This window comes from Mauremys mutica, chromosome 6 (genome assembly GCF_020497125.1).
Source record: "Mauremys mutica isolate MM-2020 ecotype Southern chromosome 6, ASM2049712v1, whole genome shotgun sequence".
Taxonomy (NCBI): domain Eukaryota; kingdom Metazoa; phylum Chordata; order Testudines; family Geoemydidae; genus Mauremys; species Mauremys mutica.
In genome coordinates, this window is record NC_059077.1 from 87,194,827 (window position 1) to 87,208,010 (window position 13,184).

Below are 13,184 nucleotides of genomic sequence, written 5' to 3' on the forward strand. Positions count from 1 at the left end.
GGGTGTGCACTACTTACACCCCCTAGGCTATGAAACCCTGTCTCACACGCACCTGACAATTTACCACTTATGGGGCGGAGTGGGGTGGGTGCTGTGACAAAGCTGCCACATGCATGTGTCAGGTGAGATGCATGACACCATGACCTAGCAGCTCTACATAAAGGGACACAGATTTTCACTCATTGGGGCGGGTGGGCTGTACCTTCTGCTTAACCTTACTTGTGCCCAGTCGGGCATGACCACTCACACGACCGGGAGCGCAGCTATCATGTGGCCCCTTGCTGTGCACCATGCAAATTGCAGAGTGAAACCAGGTCGCCCGGCTGCTTCAGAAGCCTCAGCAATGAACAAGTCCTGGTCACGGTGAACACTGCACGTGCTGCGCTGGGAGTGGCCTGGGGGCACCACGGACCCTCTGTCCCCACCCGGTGACAGCGGAGCACGAGGAGAGAGGGGGGCAGGACCCTCCTGGGCTCGAACCAAGACGCTCAGGAACCACTGAGGACTCGCTCTCAGACGCTCAAGCGGAAGGCAAAAGGCCGCACATGCGCACTAGGCAAAGCGAACGCACGCACCATCGCTCTGGCCTGGTCAGGTGACATGCGCAGGCGCACTGGTTATGCATGCAAACCGGACGGAGTCTCACGGCGGCTAACCTAGAGCCTTCGGTCGGTATTATGCTTGCGCACCGCCAGCAAGTCGATAGTGCGCGTGCGCACTGCGCAACACCCGTTGCACATGCGCTAGGCTGACCTGTGCGCTCCACGCCAGGCGACACAACATCCCTTTCTAGTAACTTCCCTCAGTCGCAACGTCATCAGTGCGCGCCGCGCCTGAGATGGGTTGTTTCCGTTTAACTCTCCGGGAGTGAGAGTGTCGCGAGTGTTTCCCGGTGTCGGCGCGCGAGAGGCAGCGGCGGTGAGGGGCCGGGTTTACGCAGCGTGGCCCGCGCGGCGAGAGCGAGCGAGACCTCGAGTAAGCGGCCCCCTCCCCCGCCATGGCCGAGAGCGGAGAGAGCCCCCCCGGGGCCGGCAGCGCCCCGGACTCCCCCGCCCCGGGAGGCGCCGCCTCTTCGGAGCCGCGGATCATCAAAGTCACCGTGAAAACCCCCAAAGAGAAGGAGGAGTTCGCGGTATCCGAGACCAGCAACGTGCGGCAGGTGAGGGGGGCGGGCCCGGGAGGCCGCGCCGGTAGCAGCGACGGGGGGGAGGTGGGCGAGGCCGCGCAGCTTCCTGCTCCCGGCTGAGCTTCCCAGCCCTGGGGAGCCACAGCCGCCCCGCTCCCGTGGGGAGAGGCCGAGGTTGGCAGCGCTCTCCCTCCGCCGAGCCCAGCCGCAGTGCGGGGGCCTCCTAGCCAAGCCAGGGCCCTGCCGGGTGACGAAGCAGCGCCCCGCTGTGTTACCCTGTGCGCTGCCGCTGCCTGCCCTGGCCCTGAGTATTGCCCGCTATAGTACGGCTAGCGCTGCTACCGGCCGCCTCGCCCACGGGCCTCTGTAGTCCCGTCGGCGAGAGGAGATGAGTGGCTTTAGCTCTCATCGTGTGAGCTGAGCCTAAGCCCAGCCACCTGAGCGGTGCTAACAGCGCGAGACTGGGCCTCGAACTGACACGCATATTGATACAGCGTGTAGTTTAGTTAGGGTGTGTACATGTGATGTCTTCACCCTAAAAAGCGTCTTACCGCTTAACATTATATTGATAAGGATGCTGCCAGTGAAATGCAGCCATAGCTGCGTGGGAATGTGCTGGTGGCATTACACAGTAGTTTCTCCAATGGTATTGTCTAACGATCATGAGCTGCTAGGGTCTTTTTCTGTGTTCTAGTGGAAATCAATTTGTTCCTTTGCACCTTGGGTTCATGGGAAAGAATGCCACCTATTGAATCAACACCATTTCCCATGATACTTAAGTCTTTTGGTGGAGACCTTCCATCCAAGTATGGACCAGGCCTGATTCTATTTAGCTTAGGAGAACCCTGAAGTTCTGTGGCTGTAGGTTATAGGCTATTAACAGTTAAACTGTAAAGCAACTAGCTGTAGAGTAGAAGTTTTCCTGCCAGTGGATGATACAGACTTTGCCACACTAACAGAGCTACAAAAACCAAAGAAACGTTGCCGATGAGAGTTTGTTTTATGCTCTTATTAAAAAGTGCTTAATTTTTGCGCGTCACTGGAGCATTCAGTGTATGCAACTTAAATTTACCGCCATAATGACTTCAACCAAAGCAGTAGCCTTCTTTTCTAAGCCTTTGCAACTAGGTGTTTTGGAACACGCCCAGGAGAAAATTTTACCAGCTGCCTACTGGCTGAAGGTCATAACTTCCAAGCCAGATAAGGATATAAAGGACAAGATGGGAGCTCCAGTAGCAAGACCTAGGATCAACAATCTGGTTAGAAGCACAGTCTCTTGCTGCTACTAGGAAGGAGTAAGATGTTGAAATTTCTACCAAGGCATTCATTCCCTTTGGACCCTGCTCAGGAATTTGATTTTGTTTTTTTAGACCAGTTTCTGGCTACTAGGCCAGAATTTTCATTACAGTCTTCCTCTTGGCTGCTTTGCCTGTTAGGGATCATCTGTGCTACAGAGTTAGGTCAGCTTAACTACATCTTTCAGAGTTGTGAAAAATTTAATTCCCTGTGCAATATAATTAAGATGACTTAAACCCTGGTGTAGAAACTACTAGGTTGATAGGAGAATTCTTCTGTCAGCCTAACTACTCTCGTCAGAGTTGGAAGGGGTTCTTCCATTGCTGTAGTAAATCCAACTCTGTAATATTTGTCTATGCTGCAGCAGTAGCAGCATTTCTAGTGTAGACATACCTTTAGCTTCTCCAGAGCCTCCTGACTGCTATAGTGGGGTAGGCTCTTTGCTACTGCCTGTGGACTTTTCTTACCTAGGCAAAATTCCAGTGTGCTTTGATACTTCTGGCTGCTTTCCGAAGCAGCAGCTGTGTGAAATTGACAATTTTTTCATTTCCCCCTTGACCTGAGAGTTCTGAATAGCAGTAGTTAAACTGATTAGTCTTATTTCACTCTTTTGCCAAAACTTTGCAACTTTCGACATTAGAACTGAGATATTCAAAGCCATTTCAGGGATGTAGACAAATCTTTTGCTGAAATATGTCTCTTTTCTCCTAGATGGCTTTGAGGATTTCACTGTTTGTGGGTTACAAATAACAACTCTGCATCATTTTACATCTGGAAATTTGTTTTTCAAGGTTCTTGTATTCTGTATAGGAACTAGTTTAGGTCTCTCACTTGCCATGAAAAGCTTTACACTTGTAAATGGATTTTCCAAGCCCCACTTAGGTACTAGAGTAATGGGTTCATTATAAGTATCTGGGTAGACCAATGTACTTATGCATGACTTTTTATCATTAAATATCATTCCTTGGATCTATACATGAAGTGCATGTACCATAGATATATAAATTGACTACCTTTTAAAAATGTGATATTTTAATGAAGATGCACTCTCTGCTAGTAGACAGCTGTCTTGTTATAAACTAATAGAGAAATGAAATATTTTCCAAAAATAAACACAAGTTTTGGACTTCAGGTGATTTACAGAATATATATACATAAATTGCAAATACTTAAGCAAATTAGTTAAAATTAGATCCTACTTTTACCTGATAAGACCTTGGGTGAGATGCTGGCCCCATTGAAATCAATGGCAAAAGCTACCATAGACTTAAGTGGGGCCAGGATTTCATCTCTGCAATAGTTGATGCCCCTGCTAACAGCTGAGAAGATGTAAGGTTTGAAGCTCCTGTAATACTTTAGATATTAGCAGCTCTTGCTATACATTCATATTAATCTGTTGTTGATGCTCACTGTCAGCAGTGGATGTAGTTGAACCAGTGCTAAAAATGGATTAATTTCAAGTGTAGACAGGATCAAATAGTTTTGAACACCAGTTCAGCTGCATCTGTTGCTGACACATAGGGTATGGCTACACTTGCAAATTTGCAGCGCTGCAGCAGGGTGTGAAAAAACACCCTCTGCAGCGCTGCAAATTGCGGCGCTACAAAGCGCCAGTGTAGTCAAAGCCCCAGCGCTGGGAGCGCGGCTCCCAGCGCTGTCCGTTATTCCCCACAGGGAGCTGGAGTACGGACAGCGCTGGGAGAGCTTTCTCCCAGCGCTGGGGCTTTGACTACACTTAGCGCTTCAAAGCGCTGCCGCGGGAGCGCTGCCGCGGCAGCGCTTTGAAGCGCTAATGTAGCCATAGCCTCAGTCAGCAGTGGGTCCTTTTGCTAGTGTAGGCAGGGACAATGATGTCCTCCATAGCTGCAGGAAAAACATAGAAATAAGGTGAAGGTCTGAACTTATGTGGGCAGATACAATAGCCTTTCAGTTCACCTTAAACTGTATATCTGTAACCAGCATAATCCCTTAGTCATTTGAGACTTTATTCTAAGTAAAGTGTACTGCACAGTGAGTTCCGGAATAGAACAGTGTGGCAGCACCCAGGTTGTGAGACACCTCACCATCAACTGTCCTTAGTGTGAGGAAGTCTTGTTTGTGCTTGCAGTGTGATGGGTCAGTTCCCTGAAATCACCAGCCTCTGGCAGCACAAGCACTGACTTCCAGGCCTCGCTCTGTTTGTACAGGTAGCGAGTGATAGGCACACACTAACCCCCATCCTCAGAGCATTTCCTGCAATGTGTCTAGCCCCTTATCCACTGAACACTCATCGAATTACTAGGTCTGCTGTCCCCAAAAAAACAGTATAGACCAGCTTGTAAGCTTCAACTCTCTTTCACCACTGTGCTTAGCGCCACAATACTTAGCTATATCTATAGTGAAAACAAGAATAAGTTTTATAATCAAAGAACAAAGATTCAAGTTATCATAAGAATACACATGGTTACACAAAAAACAAAATCATAACATGCTTTTTAGAAACTAAACTTAACTATCAAGTTATTCTCTTATCTGAAGAAGATTATCTCACCTGAAGTTCTCTCCAGTGTTTTCAACCAAGCCTGGTTGAGATCCCACTTTCATGAAGCAAATTCGCTGTCTACTTACTTCCTAGGTGAGGGATAACAGGGTGTCGTCTTTGTCCCCCAATTACAGAGAAACCTTTGATATTCCAGAGAAACCTTTGATATTCCTGCCTTTCCTCCTCTGTTTGCTTCTTCCTATTACTTTTCTCTCTAAAGTTTTTCCATAGTCCTTCATTAGCATTTGTTTCAGACTGGTAGGAGGAGACCCATTGTGAAACATACAATACTTAATTTACATGTAAACAGTCAGCTATATAAACATTTCTTCTCTGACAGAAAACCTGTTTTTCATTTTTACTGGTAACCAGTCCCTGGACAACAGATCTTTCAGAACATAATTTTCAGTGTATACAAATATGGCTACAATTATGTCACGGAATCCGTGACTTCCATTCACCTCCGTGACATTTTCTGTCCTGGGGCTGGAGCTCCCAGCCAGGCCCCTCCCCCCTGCAGCTCCCAGCCCCCACAATGGTGGGGGCATCCCCCAGCTGGACAGCTAGGGGCATCAGAGGGTCCCGCAGCTGCCCCGTCAGGGCGGGTGGTGGGGACTCCCCACAGCTGCCCAGTTTGTAAGGGATATTTTTAGTGAAAGTCAAGGATGGGCCATGAGCTTCCATGAATGTTGGTTTATTGACCGTGACCTGTCCATGACTTTTACTAAAAAATATGCGTGAGAAAAATGTAGCCTTATATATAAATAACTCCTTACACAACATTCATACATGCATTTCACAATGATAGTGATGACCAGTGTGATGCCAGCTTTTATGACACCTTATGTGACACTCTTTGGTGAATTAGAATGTACATGCAAGATCCAGACTATGTCTACACTACACAGCTTTTAGCTACATGGCTGTATCGCTACAGCCATGCCGCTAAAAGTCGTGCAGTGTAGCCGCTGTTTGTCAGCTCTTCTGCTGACGAACTTCCACCCCTGATGAGCGGGGTTAGCTTTGTTGTCAGGAGAGTGCTCCTACCGATAAAGCGCTGTTCACACTGGCACTTGTTGTTGGCAAACTTTTGTCTTTCGGGGTATGTTATTTTTTCTTAACACCTCTAAAAGACAAAAGTTTTATTGTTCAATTGCCAGTGTAGACAAAGCCCCAGTGTAGGGTGTATTTAAGCAAGGAGGGGATGTCTAGAGTGTTTTTGTGCTCTGGTAATCCCTGGATGCCACAACAGCCTCTTGGGGGACCATTACAGCCATTCATAGATTAGAGCAGCGCTTAGACTGCTCTAACTTGCATCAAATCCCAAATAAGCTGTAGGCAGCCTAGTTGACCATAAAGGTGGAATATAGCCTCCTCTCTCTTTCCCAGCACCTTTAGTTTCTGTGCTGAGCCCAGGTGGGCTTGACCCAAGGACTGGGGCCTCTATCTTCACTGTTTTTGAAATGGACCTACTACTAAACTTGCACAACTGTACAAATATTTGTAGTGTATTGAGGGATGAAGAATAGCTGTAAACCTGCTGACTCCAGACTGGGTAAATTATTTGGCTAGATCTTTCATCTTTTGTTTGAAGAATCAATCACAGATACAGGAGCATGCTGACCGCTCTTCCAGAAGATGCATATTCCAGAATGTTCTTGTATTCAAGGGGATAATTTTGTTTTTTCACTTCGATTGTTTTAAGAAGAGACGTTTTAGGAGATGTCCTAGGGAAGAGGGCAAAAGTGGGTGGGGTGGGGAAGAGGAAGTCATTTTAAGGGCCTTTTGTTCCTTAAATAATCTCTCCTCCTATTTGTAGTGTATGACTTAAACTATGTTTGAATGGTAAAAGATGTTGGGATCAACGACCTTAAACAACTTTACTCTTTTCATTTTTAGGCAGTTTACCTTGAAAGAGTTAAAGCTCACTGGGCATTCACTGGTGTGCTGCTTTGTGTTCCTGAGCTCATGCTCTCTGTTAACCTTTCATGCAATCCAGGGTTGAAGTTGGCAATGTTCAAGGTTCTGAGTGTAGTTGGTTCACTGTTTCCATACGCATACACAAATATCCCCAAATGTCAAGTCATGCATTATTTTGTAAATAGTACAGTCCTGTGGCAGAAAAATGCACCCTGCTTTCTTTTTAACTTGTATGCAAACAGTCCACTTACATATTAAAATGTTCCAAACATACTTAGAAATATTCGATAGATCAGTGGTCCACAAACTTTTTCATCTGGCAGGCGTCAGACGATGAGCCATGGAGGACCATGGCGGCGGACAAGCATCCACCGAAATGCCACCGACAACATCAACAGGCGTTGCTGCCAAAATACCTCCGAGAAGCAGCGTCATCCAAAGGCGTTGCCACTGAAAATCGGCGGCATTTCGGCAGTGACGCCGCTGGATGACGCTGCTTGTCGGCGGATGCTCATCCGCCGGCCAGTACACGGGCACACTTAGATGCCCCAGCAGGCGCCATGGCACCCGCGGGCACCGTGTTGGGAACCCCTGCTGTAGATTGTTTGTAGTTGTCAAGGCACTCTTATTTTAGGATCCTGTATTTAAGTGCTTATAACTCTTGCAAAAAATTACCCTCAGGACTGAAACTTTTCATGTTTGTCCTAAGCTCACAGGTAAATCTTCTCTTGGTAAGGTTAGTACAATGCAACTTAAATCATCAAACCATAGAAAAAAATTTCAAGTGTTTCTGTGCTCTCATGATTCCTTTTTTAAATTTCAGCCTTGCCATGGAGTGTTTCTTGTCCTCTTTGAAGTGCGTTTGATATGTTTGGAGTAATTTCCAATAGATTAAAAATAAGATGCCACATATTTTAAAATAATGAACTGGGCACATTACACTGTACTCAATTTAAAAATGCTGCTGGAGTGCCTTTTTACAAGCGTACATGCACACGTATAGCTTATTCTAGAGTTCTGCATGATAAAAAGATGGCTATTTGTGCATTACCTTTCTCTTTATCTTTAAAATACCCAAAGGAAAAAAGCTATTCATGGAACACTATGGTTGAATGTTTAAATGTGTTAATCATGCAACTCAAAATTATTATTGGTTCCCACAATTACAGCTTAGCCACATTCCACATATTAAGGCCTGATGTTGAACAGTGTTAACGTAATTATAAAACTATATATATGAAATGGAACAGAATGTTGGTACCATATTTTCATATTACTGATGTGTGCAATTTGCTTTCAATTCCTGTAAACTAGTGTAAACCAATCCTTTCTCTGTGGTTTTCTCGCAGTCCACAGATTGATGAATGATATAACGTAGGTGTGGCTTTCAGCAACCTAGGTTCACTCTCAAAACTACTGAAGTTACATAAGTCAGACTTCTTGCTCTCTCCAGCTATTGATAGTGTGATCTGTCTGATTGCTTTCTTCTAGTTAAGCAACTGAGTGCATGAAAGTTTCAAAAACGGAGTAAAAACATGACTAGTTTTCTTTTGAGTTCTTTTCTTCTATTCCCTCAACTACATGTTAAAACCCATCAAACTCACAGCCAACTCATGTGAACTGACCCATCCTTGCAAATCATCAACTCTTCTTCATGCATTTCTTTTTCTTAAAAACAAACACATACACACACTGCTGGGATGAATTACTCAGCACTTCATAACTTAAATTCTTTCTCCCACGTTCTGGAAACTTGATTTAAAAGCTGTTCAAGAACAACAAAAACGTACTGCTTCGTATGGTAATGGTGACGTTTTTAAAAAATATGTATTTACTTTCCTCCAAAACCTGGATAAGGTAGAAATAGTGCCATATTAAAAAAAAACAAACCAAAAAAAAAAACCTTTATACAATCAAGAATTTTACCAACATTTTTCTGATAAATGATTGACAAAATAGTTAAGCATCCAACAGCTGTAAGAATAAAGGTCTGAAGTGTCTTGTAATCAAATGATTTTTGAGTGATAATTCCAAATGAAGTAAATTGCCTGTGCTCCATCACTTTTTTCTGTAAATCAGAATTGTCATGAAAGTTTATAAACCAAAGCACAAAATCTAATTTTCTTCCCTATCTTGATGAGTTTTTTAAAAAAAATCATTCACCCTGGGTCTGTTGGGAAAGTAGAACTTTGAAAGGCTGCTCTAAATACTGTTATGAATTTAGTCCACAAGGAAAAACTAATCAATGAAATACTTTGTTGCAGAGGAATCATTGACAGAATGGCAGTGGGTGGTCAGATACTTGATTTGGTTAGGTGAGATCTTGGACCACATTCTAAAGTATTAAGGATTGTGTGCTGAGAGGGAGGAAAAATTATTTGTTTGGACCTGCCCTTGTTGATGGGGTTGGTAATTTATGTTCCGTATCACTAAAATTTACCATACCAAAGAAATATTACTTTTAGTAGCAGAAACAAAGCAGTCTAATAAAAAGTTATGTCAGACGTTAAGAAGATAAGGTTAGTTGAACTTCAGTAAAATCCCTTTTAAGATAGCTCTGGTGTTGCCTAAAATAAACCTCCTAGCTTTTCTTTGCATGTTACTATGTTTTTGGTTCCATAATGCCTAATTTATAATTAGGTGGAAAAACTAACCTGTAGATGCAGTGTGTGTATTATTTCTCAAGCAAATACTTGCCATTTATGAGCAGTAGAACCTGAACTCACTTAGTTTTCTCAGTGAGAATGCCGCTAAATTGTCTAGCTCTGCAAGTTTAAATTTAACACCTTTTGTAGCACTCATATGCTAAAAAAGGATAGTTGACCGGGTTCTCAAAGTGTTGTTCTCCTTCAAAAAGTGATAGGCATAATGGGATTCCATGTTAACTTTCTAGCGATCTAGTTCTAGGTCATTTTTCTCAGTTTATAGGAATATAGTGCTCTTTGTCACTTGATCTCAAACCACTTTACAAAGGAGGTGAGTATAATTGTCCCTATTTTACAGATTGTGAAATTGAGGCACAGAGTTGAAGTGGCTTGCCCAATAGAGTTGGGATTAGAATCTCCTGGGTCCCAGTCCAGTCCTCTTTCCACCAGACTACACTGCCTCACTAGTCACTTTTTTTAAACTGACAACCCTACAAATTCAGCCAAGGAATTGAAAGAGAGATTATTTCCTGCTCTCTCTCATCACAAGAAATGACAATTCTGCAGATTTTACGGGGTTGCACAGATTTAATTGAGGTGTTTGGACCATCAAGTAGAATATTGGTTCCTTTGTGTAAGACAGAGGGCATGTCTACACTATAAACTTAAGTTGATCTATGTTAGGTTGATTTACAGCCACTGCAGTGGTAATTACTGCAGTGGTTCATGTCCACACTGCCCTTCTTCTGTCGGTGGTGTGCACCTTCACTTGGAGTGCTTCCACCCACTTATGAGGTGCAGTGTGGGGGCTGACAGCCGGGGCTCTCAGTTCTACGCGTAGCATCCCGCCATGAGCTGGGCTCCCTTCCTCCCCCTGGTCTCCCTGTGGGGAACAGGGCAGCCATACCTGGCTTCTCAGCTCTCCACCCGGAGCATGGCAGCTGACCAGACTCTGGGTGCAGAGCTCCCTGTCAGGTACAGCCATGCTCCAGTGAGGAGCTGAGAGCCTGGCGGGGGGCAGCCAGGCTAACAGTTGGGAGATCTGCATCTGGTGTCCAGTTGGTTGCACCATTCCCAGCAGGGAGCTGAAAAGCCTGGTGCCAGCGGAGCAGTGAAATTGACAAGAATGACAGCCAGTGCATATAAGTAACAGAATGTCTGCAGAGACATTGCATCACCCTAAATACACTGAAATAAGCCCTGGGTGTCTCGTGGAGGTGGAGTTATGTCAGTGTACTAGGGCATTTACATAGGTGGGAGCAAGGCTGTGGTATGTACACTGACATAATTAGGTCGACCTGACACTGTACTGTAGACCAGGCCTGAACGCAATCCACCTAATTCTTCTAGCTGTGTTGCCTCTGTTTTTAATAGGAATCAATAATAGTAAAAACTTATGTCATTACATATATGACTTGGAACATAACAGGGAGCAGCTCTGAGTAAGGTGGTGTCAATCTTTGAAATAGAACTGCACTTTAAACGACTTTTAGGAACATAAATCTTGTAACTCTTTCAACCAGCTACAAAGCCTGGACAGTCTCTCCTATAGTGCAGGACTGCAGGTATTTCACTGTTCAAAACAAAAGTCCTGTGCTTGGCAGAGCGAGCATCTAAACATTCTTGTTTAGATATATAAAGTTGCAGGCTCGCATTTTCAGTGGGGCCAAAAGGTGTTTGGTACCTAGTTCTCATGAGAGTTAGGTATCTAATTCTCAAGGCCTCTTTGAAAATCCTTGCTATAATAGCTAATAGTTATGAGTTGTATAGGTATCTCTCAGGCTAGGCCATGATTGGTTGGAAATGGGGAGTGGGCTTTCTGGTTATTTTTATTTCCTTGGTTTTATTCCTTTTATTTCACAACACTCTTTGTCTTCAGTCAGGCACATGAATGGGCACTAATGCATCCACAGCTGCTGTTTTTTGCTTACTGTGAGTCAGCAGACAGTGTTTGGCTTACCATATTGGGAGGGTGGAAAGGCAGCTCAGGTTCTCATTTTGTAATTTTCCCTAGAATAATGTTTTTCTGATTTTTTTAAATGTCTTCCCTCACAACCATACTGTGAAAGTATCTCGTAATGTACCGTTTCAAATACTGAGATTCAGAAGAATGAATATGATTATTTGTCCATTGTGCCCGGCTAAAAAGTGCAACCAGCAGCTCCTCTGTGCAAAATTCTAGTGTAGAACCTGCTTGATAAGGGTTTATTATATTGGCACTTGCGTGGGAGATTGAGAAGCTAATGAAAAACAGTAACTTTGTTCAGGAATGGGAGATTAGCTGCTGGCAATAGTTTAGAAGTCACCTGTACTGAAAATTGGTTTCTAGAGTACCCATTGTTCAACTTGTGTTCTGTTTTTTGGTGGGTGGGTTGGGTTTTCAAGTGCATTGTGAACTGGCAGTCTGTTAGCTGTGGGCTTGGGTATTCTTGGCTTCCTTTCACCAGCCCAAAAAATTATTGCTGAAAATCACAAGTGATGGCTTGGATTTTCTTCAGTGTTTCTAGGGCTTCCTATTGTGTTAACAGATTAAATTCTAAAAAGAGGGATACTGTATCTTCTTCTTCGAGTGATTGCTCCTATGCATTCCATTTAGGTGTGCGCGCCGCGCGTGCACGGCTTCTCCGGAACATTTTTACCCTAGCAACTCCGGCGGGCCGGCTGGCGCCCCCTGGAGTGATGCCGCCATGGCGCTGGTTATATACCCCAGCCGGCCCGTCCGCTCCTCAGTTCCTTCTTCCCGCCCGTGACGGCCAGTAGGAACAGTGGAGTGCTCCCTTACCTCCACAGCCCTAGCGTTCTCCATAGTTCTAGTGTACATAGTTGTTAGTAGTTAGTTAAGTTAATTGTTGTAGTTGTATATATAGTTGTATAGTGTAGTCTAGTAGGGAATTAGAGGGGTTAGCCCTCTTCTTCCGCTCCCGGTGCGGGCTTGTGCCCGGGGCACCGGGATTCAAGCCCTGCGCGGCTTGCCAGCGGCCCATGCCGGTGAGTGACCCGCACGACTCCTGCCTCCGCTGCCTCGGGGAGTCGCACAGGACTGACAAATGCCCGATCTGCGTGGCCTTCAAACCCCGAACGAGGAAGGAGCGGGACTCTCGCCTGAAACAGCTGCTGATGGAGGCTTCGCTCCAGCCTCCAGCGCCAACTCCACCGGCGCCGAAGCCTGCCTCGGCGACCAGTGCACCGGCAGCACCGAGCCGCCCCGGTGCCGAGGGACCTCGACACCCGACACCGAAGTCCCGGCACTGCTCCCTCTCCCCGGGGAGGAAGCAGAAAGTGCCGAAGACGGCCTCTGCAAAGCAGCAGAAGCCGTTAGCCCAGCCGCCTCCGACAAAAACGGTTCAGGCTGAGGCAGTGCACAGGTAGTGCACCGTGCCGTTGAGTCCGGCGCCACAACGGCCGTCGAGTCCGGCACCCCCCAGCTCCCCGGTACCCACCGAGGAGGAGCTGCGGATCCCGTCCACGCCTGAGGCGTTTGCGACGGCGAGAGAGCTGATCGAGCTCGCGGCGGCGCCGAGCCACCAGCCCCCGGCACCGCCGGTGCGGGCACCCAAGTCAATGGGAAAACCGCTTCTGATGCGACCTCCTTCCCCGGATGAGCGAGACGGTCGGGGCTCCAGGATTCGGTCTCGATCCCGGTCCCACTCTCGGAGACGGTCGCCGCCGCACCGGG

The 13,184-nt window shown here is 46.0% G+C and overlaps 1 protein-coding gene across 4 annotated transcripts in view; it reads left to right on the forward strand.

The window, feature by feature from the left end:
• The first annotated feature begins 633 nt into the window (after window positions 1–633).
• Window positions 634–13,184, forward strand: part of UBQLN1 (ubiquilin 1) — a 47,017-nt gene continuing 34,466 nt past the window's right edge. The window contains exon 1 of one of the 4 annotated variants that reach the window (XM_045020717.1): window positions 634–1,159. In XM_045020717.1, the coding sequence (XP_044876652.1) occupies window positions 998–1,159 (162 nt within the window). In that variant the 5' untranslated portion in view covers window positions 634–997. The remainder of the gene's footprint in view (window positions 1,160–13,184) is intronic. The other 3 variants (XM_045020718.1, XM_045020716.1, XM_045020715.1) reach the window with 3 other exon arrangements.